Source organism: Phyllopteryx taeniolatus, chromosome 3 (genome assembly GCF_024500385.1).
Source record: "Phyllopteryx taeniolatus isolate TA_2022b chromosome 3, UOR_Ptae_1.2, whole genome shotgun sequence".
In the NCBI taxonomy this organism is placed as follows: domain Eukaryota; kingdom Metazoa; phylum Chordata; class Actinopteri; order Syngnathiformes; family Syngnathidae; genus Phyllopteryx; species Phyllopteryx taeniolatus.
Genome location: NC_084504.1, coordinates 2,494,213 through 2,515,543, shown reverse-complemented (window position 1 = coordinate 2,515,543; position 21,331 = coordinate 2,494,213). Strand labels below are relative to the sequence as shown.

Here is a 21,331-nt window from a genome sequence, read left to right as displayed (position 1 = left end):
TGACCAAACGTGGATATTTTCAGCACACTTATAACTTGAGAAACCACCGTGCAGTAAATTGCAGGGTTTTTTTTGTAGTTTTGACTGTGCATGCATACACACAGCAACTTCAGAATTTGTACATGCACATTTTATTTTGTAATTTTTATTTTTTATTCATGTTCATGCTGTGGTAAAAGAAATCAGAAGTTACTCACTATTTACTCAGTACTTGAGTAATAATTTCACTGTGTAATGTTTTGGAGGATTACTATTTACGTTTACTTGAGTCACATTATTGTCAAGTAACAGTACTTGACTTACTTGAGGACAATGTTTGGCTACTCTACCCACCTCTGGAGCAGACAACCTCTATTGCTACTCTTGCGTTTAAGCAACATTTTTGCTCATCAGATCAGCCAGTGTGGTATTTGTTGCGCTGGTCTTTTGTATTTTCGAAGCACACATAACATCGGCGACAAGATCTGATCCGCTATTACATTTTTTATTAATTAGGAAACGCCGCTACAATTATCTAATTAGTTTACGGATGTTAATGTTAAATGTATTAAGCGACAGAGTGCTGTTAAGGATTATGTCACATCAAAGAATGAATGAACTTCAAATTCAGAAATGTCCAATAAAAACAGAAAAATATTGTACTTCATATTTTCCTGTAGGATGCATTTGGGATTAGCCTTTGAAGTTGGTAATAGTGAAAAATGAAGTGAAACAGACAATGATTTTAGTCAATTCTTTTCCAGAATGAGAGTGCTTAAAGAGGAGGATGCTATTCATGTGGCACAGCTTGAAGCTGGCCTTATGTGCGGGTGGAGATGGGCCTGGCTCAAGTTGGAGGCCAAAACAAAGCAAAGAAAGGAGGCAAATTTTATTTTAATCTTAAATTTGTACATCAACATGTACTTGAGCGGTGTAAATACGTTTTTCTGCGTGAAGAATTTATTATTTTTTTGCCTTATTGTACTCTTTAGAGTCTTCCAGATTCCTTAATTTATGTTAAAATCAAAATAATTCTCTGCGGGGGCTCAGGGGATTCCCCCCCCTTCCCTCCTAAAATGTTTTTATTTTGTTTTTGGTTTTTTTGGTCACCTTTTTCCTGCCTTTGGTGTTTGCTTGTCTGTTTTGTGGAGTTTGCATGTTCTAACTGTGCCTGCGTGGGTTTTCTCTGGGTTCTCCGGTTTCCTCCCATATTCCAAAACATGCCTGGTAGTTTAAGTGAGAACTCTAAATTGCCCTAAGGTGTGAATGTGAGTGCAAATGGTTGTTTGTCTGTATGTGCTCTGCGATTGGCTGGCAACCAGTTCAGGGTGTAGCCCGCCTCTCGTCTGCAGTCAGCTGAGATAGGCACCAGCACACCTGTGAAACCAGTGAGGATAAGTGGTAAAGAGAATGGATGGATTGATAGTCTGCTTACACCTAAGCAGCTGTTTTGGTACTGCCATAATTTTTCATCATACAATTACAGATATTACTGCTCTAATGTGAGAAGCTATATAAACAATACATTTTTATCTGATGGTCAAATGTAAGCTTTTGATCAGAAAAAAATATCCCAATTTAATTGATTTAAAATGAAATTCTCAGTTTGACATACCTTAATTCATTGTTTATTATTTAAGGCCATGCCCTCAGAGGATCAGAGCATGGGTCTCAAGCATCCCGGACTGATGTTGAAGTATTCCACGTTTAAAAACCTGGCTAGTATGGCTGCTTCACGAGATGACCTGGAGACAGCGATGGAGTTTTACTTAGAGGTCAAACAATAAAACCGTACCACATAATGCTTTTTACATCTAAAATGTTGTCTTTATGGAAAAAGGATAAAAACCCTTTTTATAGTCCTCTCCATTTTTTTGTAGGCTGTTATGTTGGATTCCACTGATGTGAACATGTGGTTCAAAATTGGACAAGTGGCTGTACGACTACTGCGCATTCCCCTGGCCCGGCATGCTTTTGAGGAGGGGTTGCAGTGTAACCCAGACCACTGGCCCTGCCTGGACAATCTGATCACTATTCTCTACACGCTCTGTGACTATACCTGTATGTTTAACATAGCCATTATCAGTTTGCTATTTATCATTTCACAATACAAACCTTAAATTAAATTAAATTTCCAGGGTGTTTGTACTTCATCAGTAAAGCTCTTGAAAAGGATCATTGTTACACCAAAGGCCTGGTGCTGAAGGAGAAAATCTTTGAGGAACAGGCCAGTCTTAAAAGAGAGACAATGGAGATGTTCAAGAGATGGTGACTGAACTTATTTCTATAGAATCTTTAGGAAGAGCCCCCATCAACATGTCACTTTTTGACTTTTTTTTGTGCTGTGGGTTCTTTGCAGTGACATGTCTGTCCACTATGTGGAAGTGGAGGAAGAGGAATGCAAATCCATTGTGGAAGAGGCGCTGGATTTAAGGAAACGTAGACAGGCTCTCTCTTACACGGAACCAACCCCTGATCTTCTCTTGATTAAGCCTATCCGGTGTCTTTCGTGGGTACTCTGAACAGTGTTTCTGAAAAGTGTTTGAAAATCCTTTCAAGGGCTCATTATAATATGTCACACACAGAAAGTTTACTAAGCGCTTGCAACAATCATACAGTGGGTACGGAAAGTATTCAGTCCCCCTTAAATTTTTCACTCTTTGTTATATTGCAGCCATTTGCTAAAATCATTGTTCATTTTTATTCCTCATTAATGTACACACAGCACCCCATATTGACAGGAAAAAAACGGAATTGTTTAAATTTTTGCAGATTTATTAAAAAAGAAAAACTGAAATATCAAACAGCCATAAATATTCAGACCCTTTGCTGTGACACTCATATATTTAACCCGGGAGCTATCCATTTCTTCTGATCATCCTTGAGATGGTTCTACACCTTCATTGGAGTCCAGCTATGTTTGATAATACTGATTGGACCTGATTAGGAAAGCCACACACCTGTGTATATAAGACCTTACAGCTCACAGTGCATGTCAGAGCAAAGGAGAATCACGAGGTCAAACGGACTGCCTGAAGAGCTCAGAGACAATTGTGGCAAGGCACAGATCTGGCCAAGGTTACAAAAAAAATTCTGCCTTAAGGTTGCTAAGAGCACACTGGCCTCCAAAATCCTAAAATGGAAGATGTTTGGGACGACCAGAACCCTTCCTAGAGCTGGCCGTCCGATCAAACTGAGCAATTGGGGGAGAAGATCCCTGGTGAGAGAGGTAAAGAAGAACCCAAAGGTCACTGTGGCTGAGCTCCAGAGATTCAGTAGGGAGGTGGGAGAAAGTTCGAGAAAGTCAACCATCACTGCAGCCCTCCACCAGTCGGGGCTTTATGGCAGAGTGGCCCAACGGAAGCCTCTCCTCATTGCAAGACACATGAAAGTTTGCTAACAAAAAACACCTGAAAGACTCCAAGATGGTGAGAAATAAGATTATCTGGTCTGATGAGACCAAGATGGAACATTTTGGCTTTAATTCTAAGCGGTATGTGTGGAGAAAACCAGGCACTGTTCATCACCTGTCCAATACAGTCCCAACAGTGAAGCATGGTGGTGGCAGCATTATGCTGTGGGGGTGTTTTTCAGCTGCAAGGACAGGACGACTGGTTGCAATCGAAGGGAAGATGAATGTGGCCAGGTACAGGGATATCCTGGACGAAAACCTTGTCCAGAGTGCTCAGGACCTCAGACTGGGTCGAAGGTTCAAATTCCAACAAGACAACGACCCTCAGCACACGGCTAAAAGAACGGAGTGGCTTACGAACAACTCCGTGACTGTTCTAGAATGGCCCAGCCAGAGCCCTGACTTAAACCTAATTGAGCATCTCTGGAGATACCTGAAAATTCCTGTCCACAACGTTCACCATCCAACCTGACAGAACTGGAGAGGATCTGCAAGGAGGAATGGCAGAGGCTGCCAAATCCAGGTGTGAAAAAATTGTTGCATCAATACCAAAAAGACTCATGGACGTATTAGCTCAAAAGGGCACTTCTACTAAATACTGAGCAAAGGGTCTGAATACTTATGGCTGTGTGATATTTCAGTTTTTCTTTTTAAATCAATCTGCAAAAATTTCAACAATTCTGTCAATATGGGGTGCTGTCTGTACATTAATGAGGGAAAAAAAGAAAAGAAAAATTATTTTCGCAAATGGCTGCACTATAACGAGTGAAAAATAGAAGGGGGTCTGAATACTTTCCATACCCAATGTATATATAGAAACTGTCAACAATAATTATTATTATTATTATTTGTATTTTTTTTGTTGAACAAATTGATTTGACATGGGTGTATTTTCCGAACACAGGTGGAAGCATGTGGGTGAAAGCCTTATTGCAATGTATAGATATCAAACTACATGTGGGGCGCCACGACTCAGTCTTGGACGCAGAATTGACTTGTCAGTATACTGCGACCGAAGCTTCCTCCAAAACTTGCCTGAACCCAGCAGTCCGATCAGCACAGTTCAAGCGACGGTGCTGAGCAGCAGCCCCAGCTCATCTCTACCGCCGACTGTCCTTCCTGAGACATCAACGCTCTCACAACCTGCCATCCAAACCCAAATTACCATTGTGGAAATCCCCACATCTTCTCCTTCTGTCGGTCAGTTTTAATAAGATACACATTTTTAAACAACTATTTAATGATGTAAAATGTTATTTTATAACATTGTTTTCACCCCATCCACAGTTACAGCTATGGACATTTCTCTGACAGACAAGGCAAAGAAAGCACCTAAAAGGAAACGTGCAGTAGAAGATAACATTGAGACCGCCAAGAGGCGTTCAGCACGAGTTAGGAACACCAAATGCAAAAAAGAAGAGAAGGTTGATTTTCAGGAATTGCTGTTTAAGTACCTTCCTTCAAGGTAACCTCCATTTGTGTTGTTACTGTTCATACCACTTGTGTGTGCTGTTGTTGTATTTCATGTAATTTTATTGATGCAGCTTTTTGTCTATATGTGTCCTACAATTGGATGGCGACCAGTCCAGGGTGTATCCGCCTCACGCCCAAAGTCAGCTGGGATGGACTCCAGTTACACCCGTGACCCTCGTGGGAATAAGCGATATAAATGATAGCTTGATACTGTAAATCCTCGTGTATAATGCGCATTTCCCCCCCCAAAAAATGTTCAAGACAATAGTGTGTGTATACATAGGTATAGGGAAAATGGAAAAAAAAAGTTCACATTTTATAATTGTATGGAAAAAGCTGTACAAATTCATTCCAATATGCCACCGCCACCTAGAGTTTATGAAAAAGGTGTAGCCTACACTTTCATTCCAATATGACGGGGGTACGTATGACTGCTTATACGTACACTTGTGCTCATAAGTTTACATACTCCGGCAGAATTTGTGCAATAGTGATTTTTTTCTTTTAAATACGACTGATGACTGAACAACAACCATCATTCATTTTGTTTAATGATAATGCTTTTCTGAAATGCTTGACTGTTTAATTTGAATCCCATTGAAATAAAATTAAATGTTTCGCCTGGGCCTTGATGTTTTCTTTAAAGAATTCTACCCATCTTACAAATTCTGCCTGGGTAATCAAATATATGAGCACAACTGTGTGTTTTCTCATTTACTAAATAAAAGTAGGGCTGTGAATTTCAAAATAAGAGCAAGTAAATTACGTGTTAAAATAAAGTGCTTGACTTCAGAATAATTATTTGAAAAAAAACTAACAAAATACAGATAATAGTGCATTTTTTGATCATATGGGTAGAAGAAAAATCATTCATTTGTAAAAATGCATTATACATAGGTAGAAGGGTTTTCCAGAATTTTGAGGTCAACTTTGGTTTTATGCATGAGTGCGCATTATACACAAGAAATTACAGTAGATGGATGGTTTACTTTTGTTATGTAGCTGCATCAAATCATTTAACTTCTTGTAGGCTACGGAAGTTTGATCCTGATAATGAAGATGAAAGTCTGAGTAATCTTGAGACACAGTGTGATGGAAAGGATGACATGCAGCCTCTACTTGGGAGCTGCGCTGAAGTTGACACAGTTGATTACATGGAGTCTGGTACACCTAGTCCTTCATCGTTCTTTATGTTCATGACATCATCTTTCCTATTAACAGTTTATTTTTTTGTAGAGCAACAGGATGTTCATAACTTCCTTCTTAAAAATATGACCAATGGAGGAATACTGGACCTGATGTTGGGCTATCTGAAAGCAGTGGGTCAGAAGTTCATGGAGGAGTGGCCTCCAGGTATGACTGCTGTGGTGCTGGAGGTCTACCAGAGTTGGAGAAAGCACAGCTGTGGTCTTCCTAACCCTTTGTTTCGAGACTGCAGTAACCAGCACATCCGGGTAAATGACAAGACAGGAAATGTTTGCTACAAAATAAATAAGACAATACGTAGGCTCTGTTACACACAGCTATGACTTCCCATTGTTTTCCTTTGTTTTGGTCTTATATTTCTTTCCTTTCTCCTCACTGTTAAATGTAGTTGAGGAATAGTTTCATTTAATTTGAATTTGTGTTCACAGTGAGGCTAATTTGACCCAAGGCACTGATAGAATTTCTTTAATATGACTTGTAGACATGGTTGAGCGTGGAATCTTTCAACTCTGATGAATACATTGTAATCATTGAGTATTTTGCTTCTTTATGTGCAGGAAATGTTGGAAATGAGCTTGGCATGTATGGAATTGCAGCTGGAGCAATGGTTGCATAACAAAGGCAAGACTGGTGGGTACTGTGAGCACCCTCTAATGAAGCATTGTAACATTTTAAATATTTTCGGTTTAATTTTTTTTATTTTACAGTACAGCAGATCCCCACATACTCTCGGTTCAACGTATTCGCTGATTTTTATTTTTATTTTTTAATCAAAGAAAAAAAAATATATATATATCTAAAAAAAAATATATATATATTATTTTTTTTTTGTGGTGAAACCAACCCCAAAAACACTTATTGGCGGTTTATCCCCGCTTATTCAAGAATGTTTTTTTTTTTTTTTTTCTCAATGAAATTATAATTTGTGTCAATTATCCACAGATATTTGCTCTTTGCAATCCGGCTCGATGCATGTCCCCATGCGAATAGTGAGGTCCACCATATTATATAACGCCTTATTTTTATATTTTTTATATATTTTATATTCACTGTTCTGATTTCTCAAAATTGTTCTGGCATATAGAGTATGTCTGTATTTAGAGTCCAGATGGTATAGCTCATTGATTTCATGATGGAAAGTTGCAGGGGAACTTCATGTTTTCAACTGCTGTTTTATTTCTCCTTTAGTGACTCCTAGAAGAAGCACTGGTTCCTGCAATGACACAGCTGATAATGAATTCCCCGGGCAACATTTCCAGGCTGATGTTTTGCTCCTGGCTTTAGGTTCATCCCAAAAAGATCTATTTGAGGACAAGTGGTTAGATGTAACAGTGCGCGTCTACTGGCTGAAGGCTAGATACCTTGCGCTTCATGTAAGTACACATGTTGTTGTTATTGTTGTCGTCTAGACTATATGAATCAGTTTAACTCACCCTTAACTAAATATGACAAGGAAGTTTGTCTGCCTTTCCAGGGAGACATGGAATTGGCTCTCGAGAGCTATGATGTCTGTACAGGGCTGTTGCAGAGCAAACCCAAGCCCCCTGAAGGGAGATATTATACCATCAAACTGCCCAATTTGAGGGTAGATGCAGCAATCTCTGTTGAGGAGGTCAGTGTATTACTCACAATATATGTTTTATTTATCAATAAAGTCCCTGTTTCTTTCATTCCAAATTTGTTTTTCTATTTCCATGGTCAGATTGATAAAAGACTGAAGTCTCTCGAGCGCTGTCAGTCATTGGAGGAAATCCAGCGTCTCTTTGAGTCTGCAGACTTCGAATCAGTTGTGCGGTTGTTGCAGCCTACTCTTAATTACGGCAGCAGGAATAAACATTTGGAATTTGTTAGGTCAGCACCAGAACATCCTGCTCAGCTTCTGCTGCTGCAGGTCAGAGGATGCTGCAACTAATGAGTCACCATGAATGCCAGTCTTCATGGGATGCTGAGATAGGATGAGTGATGATTGTGCCTCTCATTCTGCTGTATGTAATTTTGCCACAGAATTCATTGTTGAGGCTGCAAGACTACCAGCAATGTCTGGAGACAAGTGAGTTGGCTCTGAATGAAGCTCTGCAGCAGCTCAACTCTTCTACAACCAGCTCTCCACCTGGAAAGGAAGAATGGGTCAGCGCCATTACAAAGCTGTTGGAGGGCATCAATGTCTGCTTTACCAAAGACTTGGAGCTCCTTAGCAACATCACCCACTTCTCCAGTATGGCTCGACTGGCAAACAATCTTATTCAGGTTAGAAGAGCACTGACCTCTCATTATTACATTATAGACCCACTCATGGAAAGAGGCATTAGTTTGTATGGGATCTTAATGTATTTCGTGGTTGTCTTTTCAGCTGATCGACCTTAGCATGACAATTTCTGAAGACCCCAAAGAGCCTTATTTCTTTTCTGTGCTGCCGTGGATTCTTTTATATCACATAATCAAACATGAAGAAGCTGCTTTCAGCGCTATGCTCCAACAACATATGTCTGTAGGGGATGATGAAGGTTTGTGGACTCATTGATTTCATGCTTGTGCCTTGTTAACATTGCTGTTTCTCTGAAAGACAATGACAATGACTTTTAGATGACTCTGATTCTCCGATGCTGCCATCCTCCCTTATGCTTTTGAACATCGCACATGAGTATCTTGGACGTCGCTCCATGTGCTGCTGTTCAGATGGTTCACTACTCAAGTTTTTCGTAAGTTTGGCCATACAGTACCCACAAACAACTCCTCTAGACTTCACCTAACGTAATTGTCTGTATGAATAACTTTGAATGTATAACCTGAACAGGTTTGCAAGCAATTTGATATTATGATTGCCATAGGTTCGAGTTTTGGAAAAAGAGTTTTCAACCACTGGCACTGCCAGCAATATCTGTCATCCCTACAAAGAGGAGTTGGAGATGGCTTTGGAACAGTGCTTTTTCTGTCTATATGCCTACCCTAGTAAGAAGAGCAAGGCCCGCTTCCTTGAAGACCACTCCTCTCCACAGGTCAGATTCTCTAATCCTAACCCTAGACATGCAAATGTATGGTGTGACATCAAAATGCGTACAGATTTATTTGTGAATTGCACAGTTCAGTTACATACTATCTGTAAAACTTTTTTAACTTCTGTGAAGTAGAACACCATCTGACTGAAAACACAGATGGATATTAAATAGATTAGAATCTATTATAATCTAAACTCCCGTTGCACAGCAAAACTGTTCCAGCAAAAAAGGCATACAGATCCACCATTCGGCATGGCCATGCAGCTGAACAGACTGGTTTATAAAAAAAATAATACTGAAAAAAATTAATAAATAAAAGAATCTAACAATCTTTGTATTCCAATCGGTAAACCTGCATGACCAGAGAAATTTCACCAAAACAAACTGCTTTTGAATTACATCTGCCAGTTTATTAACAGACATTTGTGACAGTGAAGTGAAATCATCATCGAAATATTAAATTATTCTGTGATAAGTGGAACCAAAAAAAACTTGCTTGAATAGTATTTATATGTATCACAATGACGCTTATAGTCATGCAGTCTTTCGAGTGTTTTGGTTTTGTAATTTGTATGCTTAGCCATCAGGAGGTGCCATCGGTTAGCGATGTGTTCATTGAAACCCTTGAATGTACTGTACGTAATATGCTATTCCCATGTGCAAGTGGTTTTCCTTGGAATTCCCATTACATTACAGTACATTGAATAGGCTTTGCAATTGTAATAAAATAAATCTAATAACAATGCATACACTAATGTGATCCTTGGAACTAATACAGGTGCATCTCAATAAATTAGAATTCTGTAGGAGAGTTCATTGTATTTCACCATTGCAATTCCAAGAGTGAAACTCATAAATTGTACAGATTGACTCAACACGAGAAAATACTTTTCAAAAGGCTAATTCCAACCTCATTTGCATAAAATCGTTTTGACTGTTTCTTATGTAATATTGTAATTTCGGAGATTGTAAACTGTGGGGTTCTTGTTAGCTGTAAGCTAAACAACAAAATCATAAGTTTACTTTGTGTAGTTAAAGTATGTAATACGATTTTGTAATTGAACTACAGAAATACATAGTTTTCTAGTTTGAATTTATAGATATGCACCTGTAAATGTGTTGCAGGTTGAGTTGCTGTGGAATGATGCCCTTTTCATGTTCCAGTATTTTAAACCAAAATCCCTCCCTGAGTTTGACAGCTACAAAACAAGCACCGTATCTGCAGATTTAGCTAATCTGTTGAGAAGGTTTGCAGGAATTGCCCCCCCAAGTGAAACTCCCACCCTCACTATGGACGAGGTTGCAGCCTACATTGAAGGCATGACAAAAAAGGTCAGTTTATGAGCCGTCACTGAATTTATGGCGAGTAAAACGATCAATTATGACAGTTTTATTGCAAAATTTGATTCATTAAAATTGCTAAGCAGTTGGCTAAATATAATCCATATCTAAGAATGTCTTTGAAAAAAGGTTTTTAATTCTTATATATTATATTTTCAATTTGTTATTTTCCAAGACCCCAAGCCTTCCTGAGGGAAGTCCTCCAGCCCCTCCAATTATTAATGAGGTCTACTACTTGCTGGCTGATTATCACTTCAAGAACAAGGAGCAGTCCAAAGCCATGAAGTTTTACATGCATGACATCTGTGTTTGTCCGAACAGGTAGGTAATGTAGTTACTGTCAATTATTACTTTTAATTGTAATTGATTTTAACTTTTGTTGTAAATTTTATAGGCTGAATGTGATGTCTTTTATAGTTGATCCTTTGTTCCATTTTGCTTGCACTGATGTTCAGTGTGTGTTTGTGGATAGGTTTGATTCCTGGGCAGGAATGGCCTTAGCTAGGGCCAGTCGCATTCAGGAGAAACTCAACTCCAATGAGCTAAAAAGTGATGTACCCATATGGAAACACTCTCAGGCTGTGCTCAACTGCTTTAAGCGGGCCCTGGAGATAGATAGCTCCAACCTGTCGCTCTGGATTGAGTATGGAACCATATCATATGCTTTGCACTCCTTTGCTTCGCGACAGCTAAAGCAGTGGCATGATGAGCTTCCACCAGAGGTGGTAAAACAGGTGAAGCACATTTTAACAAGGTCTTATGTCATTTTTAGTTTTACAACAGAGGTGACACAAGTACAGTATGTTCTGCTTCTTCATGTGAAGGCCTTGTAGAGATCTGTGGTAATAAGCTAATTTACTTATTAAATAAAGCTCTGCTCTGTCTTTATTTTCAGATGGAGGAAAGGAGAGAATCCATGTTAGAGACTGCATGTCGGTGTTTCCAGGGAGCATCCCAGTGTGAGGGGGACAGTGATGAAGAAGAGTGGCTCATTCACTATATGCTGGGGAAGATAGCAGAGAAACGCAAACAGACACCCGTGGAATACCTGCAGCTTTACAAAAAGGTAAACCGCTCTGGAAGTGGAAACCTCACTTGGTGAATTTGACATTGGCTGTTTATATCCAATGACTTCTGAATATAATACAACAACAGGGTTATGAGTTTCAAAAAACTAACATATGCCAGTCTGATATGATGTAGATGTATAACTTCAGAGACTTTATTAAGGGAAAAACAAAAAAAAGTGTGATCAAAGTGTTAAAATTATTCTTTGAAACTAGGCTGTAATCTTGAGATTGTTTCATAATCCACCTATAGAAACAAAGATTACTGTTTCGCTCCCCTCACAAGATGTTCTGTGGGTGTGTGTGTGCGTGTGTTTTCCCAAGAGATAAAAACATACAGCATTAGTCATAGCACTGTTATGATGAAATCGTTGGAGGCAGGTGAACTTTGAAATTTCAAACACAATGTCATGGAGGTCATGAGCAGATTGGGGAGGGACCGGGTGGCTGGCTATGCAAGCACAGTGAATTCTTTTTGTAGTACTCATAACTTTCCTCTTCTATACGAAAGCCCTTCTTGTCATTACATTTAATGTCTATTGTCATATGCCTGTTTACTGGTTTGTTGAGTGTCATCTGTTTGAATTTGAAGGCAGCACACTTTCTGCATGAAGAGGCTGCCAGGTACCCTCGTAAAATCCATTATCACAATCCACCTGACCTGGCTATGGAGGCCCTGGAGGTAAATCACTCCTATATACTGATATTTCAACCTGGGTGCCTGTTGGTCTAAATTATGAGGTATTCATTTTTTATTTTATTTTGTGAAAGCACTCCCATTTAAAGGCATTGTTAACTTTATTTCTTCCAGTTGCACTTCCGTCTCAGCGCCACCATCCTAAAGCTGCTGCAGGCTAATGAGCCCAATCTGGACCATGAAGTCTTGTTCAGTTTGCTGGTTGAGGCTGCTACAGGGCCCTTTGCCATAGGGGAAGAGAAGAGTATGCCCAGCATACCCAGATCTAATGAAAAGTAAGTAACCCGATAGACCAGGGGTGTCAAACTCATTTTGGTCACAGGCCACATGGCTTCACTTGGAGGGGGTTATGACTGTTAACCCATATACAACCCCAATTCCATAGAAGTTGGGACATTGTGTTAAACATAAATAAAAACAGAATACAATGATTAGAAATCATGTTCAACCTATATTTAATTGAATACACTACAAGGACAAGATATTTCATGTTCAAAGTGATAAACTTGATTGTTTTTAGCAAATAATCATTAACTTAGAATTTTATGGCTGCAACATGTTCTAAAAAAGCTGGGACAGGTGGCAAAAAAAGACTGAGAAAGTTGAGGAATGCTAATCAAACACCTGTTTGCAACATCCCACAGGTGAACAGGCTAATTGGGAACAGGTGGGTGTCATGATTGGGTATAAAAGATGCAAATCATTGTATTCTGTTTTTATTTATGTTTAACACAACATCCCAACTTCATTAGAATTGGGGTTGTACTTGAAGTTGTAAATGAATTATTGCCTCCATATATATAAAATGCTTGCAATATCTCAACATTATTAAGTGAAGATAATTTGCAATTTTGTTAAATTAGCAAGAAACATGAAGTCGATGCACATGATTTGCTTTCCCGGGACACATTAAACGATGTGGCAGGCCAGATCTGACCAGTGCTATAGATGGTCACCCTACAGTAATGAGTAAAAATAATCTTTCATTGTAAAAATAATGTTTCTTTATTTATTTCAGGGAGAAATCTACCTCTGTGACAGATGAAGACCTTAATAGTTCTTCAGTAGGCATAGGCAACATCCTCAGCTCTTCCCTTCTATCAGTTGCCACTCCAGGTGTGACATCCCCTCTCTACGTTGCCACGCCATTTGACCACGATTACGCCAAACGCAAAACTCTCCGGCGGCAGCAGTGGCAGCAGCAGCGGCATGAGGAGCAGCAGGCTGATGGTACAGTCGCAGTCCTAGACACTGTCTCTGGGCTTGCCTTTTTTGCACTGGGGCAGGAAGTCCACTGAGGAGTGCTCAGATTGATAATCACCTTGTTGTGTGGTCTTGGTTTGAGTTACAATGCTCCCCCTGCACTGGATGATTGGGATGTGGTGAAATGGGCAATATGGCTACGTTCTACTTGACTACTGTGCAATATCAAAACAGCAGCAGATTGAGCTATGCAGAGGGCACACAGGCTGGAATGTGCATGCGTGTGTGTGGCTTTTCACAGCTTTACCCTTTTTGCTTTCCTTGCCAGTTTGTCAGTTTGCTTCTCCTAATACAGGTAGCCCATCAATGATTATGACTAAAATTTTAATTTAAACAACATTATTGGCGGTCCTAGAGGCAATAGATTTAAAGCAGCCCATAGATAAACAGAAAAATACAGAAATATATGGTTCCAAAAAATAACTATAAATTAAGTGAATGGTCAAAAGAAAGAGAATACGATCGACTAAGATTAGTAAATCAAAATCTGGTAAAGATATTCGGGAGATAATTCATAAATAATTTGAATAAATTAAATATTAAAAACCATTTGAAATAAATTGTTACTTAATGTTTATCACCAATTCATTAGACCAGGGGTGTCCAATCCTTTTCCTTCAAGGGCTACATAGAAAAAATCTTGAGAATGCAAGTGCCACTTTGACATTCTTCGACTTTATTAAACGAGCTAAAACCAATCCATCAAGAGATATTATATAGTAGTTATTTTGAGATAATTACAACTACCCCAGTTCCAATGAAGTTGGGACGTTGTGTTAAACATAAATAAAAAACAGATTTGCAAATCATGTTCGACCTATATTTAATTGAGTACAAAGACAAGATATTTAATGTTCAAACTGATAAACTTGATTGTTTTTAGCAAATAATCATGAACTTAGAATTTTATGGCTGCAACATGTTCCAAAAAAGCTGTGACAGGGTCATGTTTACCACTGTGTTACATCTCCTTTTCTTTTAAGAACATTCAATAAACGTTTGGGAACTGAGGACACTAATTGTTGAAGCTTTGTAGGTGGAATTATTTTCCATTCTTACTTGATGTACAGCTTCAGCTGTTCAACAGTCCGGGGTCTCCGTTGTCGTATTTTACGCTTCATAATGCGCCACACACTTTCAATGGGTGACAGTTCTGGACTGCAGGCAGGCCAGTCTAGTACCCGCACTCTTTTACTACGAAGCCACGCTGTTGTAACACGTGCAGAATGTGGTTTGATATTGTCTTGCTGAAATAAGCAGGGGTGTCCGTGAAAAAGATGTTGCTTGGATGGCAGCATATGTTTCACCTTTCAGCATGAATGGTGCCTTCACAGATGTGTAAGTTACCCATGCCATTGGCACTAACACAGCCCCATACCATCACAGATGCTGGCTTTTTACAGTCCGGATGGTTCTTTTCCTCTTTAGCCCGGAGGACACGACGTCCACAATTTCCAAAAACAATTTGAAATATGGACTCGTCGGACCACAGAACACCTTTCAACTTTGCATCAGTCCATCTTAGATGAGCTCGGGCCCAGAGAAGCCGGCGGCATTTCTGGGTGTTGTTGATTAATGGCTTTTGCTTTGCATAGTAGTTTCAAGTTGCACTTACGGATCTAGCGCCAAACTGTATTTACTGACATTGATTTTCTGAAGTGTTCCTGAGTCCATGTGGTGATATCCTTTACACATTGATGTCGGTTTTTGATGCAGTGCCGCTTGAGGGGTCGAAGGTCATGGGCATTCAATGTTGTTTTTCGGCCTTGCCGCTTACATGGAGTGATTTCTCCAGATTCTCTGAACCTTTTGATGATATTATGGACCGTAGATGATGAAATCCCTAAATTCCTTGCAATTCGTACATTGAGGAACATTGTCCTTAAACTGTTCGACTATCTTCTCACGCACTTGTTCACAAAGAGGTGAACCTCGCCCCATCTTTGCTTGTGAATGACTGAGCAATTCAGGGAAGCTCCTTTTATACCCAATCATGGCACCTAGCTGTTCCCAATTAGCCTGTTCACCTGTGGGATGTTCCAAACAGGTGTTTGATGAGCATTCCTCAACTTTCTCAGCCTTTTTTGCCACCTGTCCCAGCTTTTTTGGAACATGTTGCAGCCATAAAATTATAAGTTAATGATTATTTGCTAAAAACAATAAAGTCTATCAGTTTGAACATGAAATATCTTTGTAGTGTATTCCATTAAATATAGGTTGAACATGATTTGCAAATCATTCTATTCTGTTTTTATTTATGTTTAACACAACGTCCCAACTTCATTGGAATTGGGGTTGTACATCAGAGCTTTCTGTTAAAGGTGATTAGGCAAATAGTTTTGGATGCTTCATGATTTTGGGTTGCCTGCAGGCCTGTATCCCACTAGAATAGTTGTGCCCCTCCCCTGAGCAGATCTCTATACTCAGAACCAAAACAAGAGCACTCTATAGTAAACTGAACATCTTTAAAGCAGTGTTTGAGGATCATAATTCATCAATAATATAATATGTTCAGAAATTTATACCAGAGCAGAAAGAGGAAAAAAATTTTGCTTGTGAAAATTATAATTACAGGGGCATTATAAAGAGAAATGTTACTATTTTATTTGTATATAGCTTATCTGCCTATCTAGAAAAGCTCTATATAAAATCAGTTTATTATTATTATTAATACTAGTAGTCATAGTAGATATCAGGAAGGTCACACCTATGAGTAATGTGGGTGTCGCAATCCACCCACCACTTTACACCCACACCCAATGTGGCCCACCCCACTGTGGGCCATGTCAAGTGTTATTTCCGGTATATGTCACAGGCTGCTAAAAAATATACGGTGGGCCGCAAATGGCTGGATGTCTGTAGTTTGGACACCACTGCATCAGACTGAATTAAGTTGTGCATTCAACTGAACTACAATCAACATTTATAGGTCTTTTCACTCTTGCAAGAGTGTGAATTTGCAAGAATTTGACATGTATCAGTCAATTCCTGCCTGCTTTATTTACTAACAAAATCATAGTAAATATTCAGCAGCGACCAGCTACATAATCGATGTCATTACATGTACAAGAGCTACATAATAAATAATGATCATAAACATCATCTATATCTATGCCTACTGTAGAGTACTGAGGTGTGAGCTGATCTGGATCCCTTTTTGCAGATCTCTTTCACATCAAGAAGTTCACTCTTCGCTACACTTTGATGACCGGCCGCAGCGTGTTTTCCATCTCAGCCAGGATCAAATTATTATATTTACTGCTCTCAGCAATCTGTCAGCCGACACAGTTCGGTGGCTCGCTCTATAAGCAGGGAACGCGCTACATCCGGTCTGAAGTTGATAACGATTTTGCCCTACTTGGCGCCACCAGTAATTCTTATTCCACGAACGCGTGTGTTCTGGGGAGTTTAATTTTAACAATCAATTGATTGGGGCTTGGGCACTTAAAGGTCCCATGTTTCCAATATTTTGGCTATTTAGACCTCCATAGAGTGACTCTCTAACATGGACTTATTATAAAAATGTCAATTTCATAAAAAAAAAAAACACCATGGTTTTGTAATACGAGTGTCCAGAAAAGACCCCTCTGACAGCTACTTCTGTTTGACCCAGTTTTGTATCCACTTTGTCTATATTTGGCTAAGACCATCCCGCTTTCCTCTGATTGATTACCTCTTTGTAAAAGACCCAGTTGTGAGAAAGCACGTGTTTCTTATGTTGACAGCGCTGTCTCGGGAGCGGAGAGGTAGGTGGAGATCCTCGCTGGTGACGTAGATAAGCTTGAGAAATTCGACTGACCTGATTTCGGGCCTCTCGGCAGAAAAACGTCTGGATCTTAGTAATGCGTGGACGATTTTAATTCATATTTTGCGTTTACTGATGCACCATTGAGAAAATATTACATCCCAAATACTAGTAAAAGTTAGTCTGGCAAAATTGGGACCTTTAATTTCCCAACTCTTACTTTGTCAGACATTTTGTGGAAGGGCTTTTTCTCCTTCAACATCAAAATATTCTGTGACCGCAAAAACGATTTTCTGGCTGAATAGACAAATATTGCCACAGTCGAAAATCTTGTGGAATGTTATTCAAGGGGTTTCAGTTTCTGGAAGTCTAAATACTTAAGTGTCAGAACTCACAATGCTTTTCTCCACATAGTGTGAGAGTATCTAAATAATCCACATACAAATGTGTTTGTGAAACTGTAAGAAATGTAACACACTTGCCAAGTGTACTAACTATTCACTTTATGTAACTTGCATTTGCAAGATTTGTAGATATGTCATGCAGCTTTACAATATGACATTACAATGCATACTCAGTGCTGTGAAAGACGTCTTCTTACATAATTTCCGCACTTTATTTATGATCACCAAACATAAATATCAGACAAATATAACCCCAATGAACTTAAAATGCTGTTTTTAAATCGTGATTTCATTTATTAAAGGAAAAAAAAACTATTCAGTTACCTAGCCCTTTGTGGAAAAAGTAATGGCCTCCCAAACCTAATAACTGCTTGGGCCATACTTAGCAGCAACAACTGAAATCAAGCGTTTTCTGTAACTGGCAATGAGCCTTTCATCTCTCTGTGGAGATATTTTGCCCCATTCTTCCTTGCAGAATTGTTTGAATTTAGCAAAAATTTAGGGTTTTTTAGCATGAACGGCCTTTTTGAGGTCATGCCACTGCATTTCAGTCTGATTCAAGTCTGGACTTTGACTAGGCCACTCCAAAACCTTCATTTATTTTTTTTTTTTTTTAAAACATTCAGAAGTTGATTTGCTTGTGTGTTTTGGATCATTATCCTGCTGCAGAATCAAAATGTGCTTCAGCTTGAGGTCACAAACTAATGGCGGAACATTCTCCGTCAGGATTTTCTGTTAAAGAGCAGAATTCATGGTTCCATCAATCACAGCAAGTTGTCCAGGTCCTGAAGTAAAAAAGCAGGCAAAGACCATCACATTACCACTACTATGTTTCACTGTTGGTATGATGTTCTTATTCTGAAATGCTGTGCTACATTTACGCCAGATGTAACGAGACGCACGCCTGCCAAAAAGCTCAACTTTCATCTCGTCAGTCCATATAATATTCTCCCAAAAGTCTTGGAAATCATTCAGTTTTTTTTTTTTTGCAAAAGTAAGACTAGCCTTTTTGTTAGTTTTGATCAGAAGTGGTTTTCGCCTTGGAACGCTGCCATGGATGCCATTTTTTGCCCAGTCTCTTTCTTAATATTATGTCTTGAACTTCTTCTTTTCCTTTCGGCTTGTCCCGTTAGGGGTCGCCACAGCGCGTCATCCTTTTCCATGAGAGCCTATCTCCTGCATCCTCCTCTCGAACACCAACTGCCATCATGTCTTCCCTCACGACATCCATCAACCTTCTCTTTGGTCTTCCTCTAGCTCTCTTCTAATCCTATCCAACCTGGTCACTCCTAGAGCGAACCTCAACATCTTCATTTCCGCCACCTCCAGCTCTGCTTCCTGTTTTCTCTTCAGTGCCACTGTCTCTAATCCATACATCATGGCTGGCCTCACCACTGTTTTATAAACTTTGCCCTTCATCCTAGCAGAGACTCTTCTGTCACATAACACACCTGACACCTTCCTCCACCCGTTCCAACCTGCTTGGACCCGTTTCTTCACTTCCTGACCACACTCACCATTGCTCTGGACGGTTGACCCCAAGAATTTAAAGTCCTCTACCTTTGCCATCTCTTCTCCCTGTAGCCTCATTCTTCCCCCACCATCCCTCTCATTCATGCACATATATTCTGTTTTACTTCGGCTAATCTTCATTCCTCTTCTTTCCAGTGCATGCCTCCATCTTTCTAACTGTTCCTCCAGCTGCTCCCTGCTTTCACTGCAGATCACAATGTCATCTGCAAACATCATGGTCCACGGGGATTCCAGTCTAACCTCATCTAATATTATGTCTTGAACACTGACCTTAATTGAGGTAAGGGAGGCCTGCAGTTCTTGAGAAGTGAGTTCCTATGTGGCCTCCTGGATGAGTCATTGCTTTTCTCTTGGTGTAATCTTTGTAAACCGGCCACTCCTGGGAAGGTTCACCACAGTTCAGTGTTTTCTCTATATGGGGATAATGGCTCTCCCTATGGTTTATTTTTTTTTTTTTAGATCTTTTGTCTGACTTGATGTTGGGACAGATTCTGTATGAGTGATTTTTTTGATTGAACAGATCTGGAGGTAATCAGACTTGGGTGTGATCAGTGAAGATTAAACAAAAGTTGTGATTAGCCACAATTAATTCATGATTTAACCGGGGGGGGGTAATTACCTTTTCACACAGGGGCAGGTAACTTTTAATAGTTTTTCCCCCCCTTAATTAATTAAATGGTTTAAAAACAGCATTTTAAGTTCACTCGGGTTCTATCTGTCTGATATTTACATTTGTTTGATCTTAAACATTACAGTGGGGAAACTATGTAAAAATATAAGAATTTGAGAAGGCGGCCATTACTTTTTCACGACACTGTACACATTTTATACTTATATATACATAGATTAAACAGGTAAGCAAGAAATGTTGTCTCAGTGTTTCAATATGCAAGGATCTTGTCCACGAGGAAAACTTTGAGGGGGCGGGGAAATAAGACCATGATTATTTTACTTAACAACAAAAACTCTTTCCACGCATCCCATGTTCCACGTTAAGCATGAATGTGCTTATATTGCAGCCATATTGCCCATGTTGCCAGTTTTGTCCCCCTTCTCCAGAATTTTTCCTTCCTCCCTACCTACCTGCCTGCTACCTCTTTTGCCTGCTTGCTTTTACCACCTGCTTTGCCATTTATATGCATGTAGTTCCAATGGAGTTACTGTCTTCAGTACTGAGTAAACTCAGATCCTTAACACAATTCACTTAATCGTCTGGTGCTTCACATGGTTATGTTTTGTTGGATTTTGGTGTGGGCTTAACTTGACTAAAAAGTTTGACTCCCTGGAGCTGTCCCGTCCTGTGTGAGTCATGTGTTCATCGCACTAATGGGACATTTTGAAATTCTATCCAATTAGTGCAGGTGAGAAAACTCAGAAACCAGTGGGTGATCTTTTATTGGCAAAGAACTGAAACCCAAGTTATGGAAATGTGGCACTATGCACGTGTTAACCAATCTTAAAGCGCATTCTGGTGAGAAAACTGTAGGGCCTGATTCAGACATCCAGTCATCATGAAGATAGTATTTTCTCTTTCCACAGCTATTCTCTCTTGAATCTGTCTTAACACAATGATAGACAATGTCTTTATTGTCAGTGTTACAGGTATGACGAAATTGAAGGAATTGTCTGAATTGGGTTCTACGAGGGGATTGTCTTTATCTCCTCATTTCTCAAAAATGTATGATTTCTTTTTCTTTTTTTTGTAATCAACCTGCATTTTAAATGTAATGTATAAAATGCATTTAGAGGTACAGTTCTGTTTGATATTGTTGTAAAACCAGCTCCCCATATCTTCAACAGCCTCACCAGAGTTTGACCATGATTACTGCTTGCCCAGGTCTTCAATGTGGCTGGCTTCCCTGAATGGTACTGCTCTCCAAACCCACCAAACTCTCTCAGAGGCTATGTCTTCAGTCAGAAAACAGCTTTGTAATGAAGTGCATTCTTAACAGAGGCACCCATTTGTACAGTTTTAACTTCAATTACTCACTTAGTGCTGTATTTGCTGTTTACTCATGACTGTGAACCTTTTTAAAATTCCCATGTGTGTTATCCTCCACTCCTCATTTGGTTATCCACAGTTCTCTGCCAATGATTCTCGGTATCTCTCATCGAAGCAATTAAAGGGAACATAGTTTTGGTCTCTTTTCCAAACTGTCCAACCCTGCCCACCCTACCTCCACCCTCCTTGTGTAACAAACTCTTTGTCTTGTGA

At 39.5% G+C, this 21,331-nt stretch overlaps 1 protein-coding gene across 4 annotated transcripts in view; it reads left to right on the top strand.

The window, feature by feature from the left end:
* Nucleotides 1-21,331, top strand: part of cabin1 (calcineurin binding protein 1) — a 70,562-nt gene that overhangs the window by 6,097 nt on the left and 43,134 nt on the right. The window contains exons 5-28 of one of the 4 annotated variants that reach the window (XM_061766416.1): nucleotides 1,620-1,754; nucleotides 1,860-2,040; nucleotides 2,118-2,247; nucleotides 2,339-2,488; nucleotides 4,296-4,591; nucleotides 4,679-4,856; nucleotides 5,895-6,028; nucleotides 6,101-6,318; nucleotides 6,628-6,700; nucleotides 7,259-7,443; nucleotides 7,545-7,682; nucleotides 7,773-7,961; nucleotides 8,075-8,317; nucleotides 8,421-8,574; nucleotides 8,654-8,769; nucleotides 8,899-9,066; nucleotides 10,192-10,398; nucleotides 10,583-10,728; nucleotides 10,880-11,141; nucleotides 11,303-11,473; nucleotides 12,067-12,156; nucleotides 12,286-12,446; nucleotides 13,190-13,287; nucleotides 20,917-20,982. In XM_061766416.1, coding sequence (XP_061622400.1) covers nucleotides 1,620-1,754; nucleotides 1,860-2,040; nucleotides 2,118-2,247; nucleotides 2,339-2,488; nucleotides 4,296-4,591; nucleotides 4,679-4,856; nucleotides 5,895-6,028; nucleotides 6,101-6,318; nucleotides 6,628-6,700; nucleotides 7,259-7,443; nucleotides 7,545-7,682; nucleotides 7,773-7,961; nucleotides 8,075-8,317; nucleotides 8,421-8,574; nucleotides 8,654-8,769; nucleotides 8,899-9,066; nucleotides 10,192-10,398; nucleotides 10,583-10,728; nucleotides 10,880-11,141; nucleotides 11,303-11,473; nucleotides 12,067-12,156; nucleotides 12,286-12,446; nucleotides 13,190-13,287; nucleotides 20,917-20,982 — 3,889 coding nt within the window. Of the gene's footprint in view, nucleotides 1-1,619; nucleotides 1,755-1,859; nucleotides 2,041-2,117; nucleotides 2,248-2,338; nucleotides 2,489-4,295; nucleotides 4,592-4,678; nucleotides 4,857-5,894; nucleotides 6,029-6,100; nucleotides 6,319-6,627; nucleotides 6,701-7,258; nucleotides 7,444-7,544; nucleotides 7,683-7,772; nucleotides 7,962-8,074; nucleotides 8,318-8,420; nucleotides 8,575-8,653; nucleotides 8,770-8,898; nucleotides 9,067-10,191; nucleotides 10,399-10,582; nucleotides 10,729-10,879; nucleotides 11,142-11,302; nucleotides 11,474-12,066; nucleotides 12,157-12,285; nucleotides 12,447-13,189; nucleotides 13,402-20,916; nucleotides 20,983-21,331 lie in introns of all 4 variants that reach the window. The other 3 variants (XM_061766414.1, XM_061766417.1, XM_061766415.1) reach the window with 3 other exon arrangements.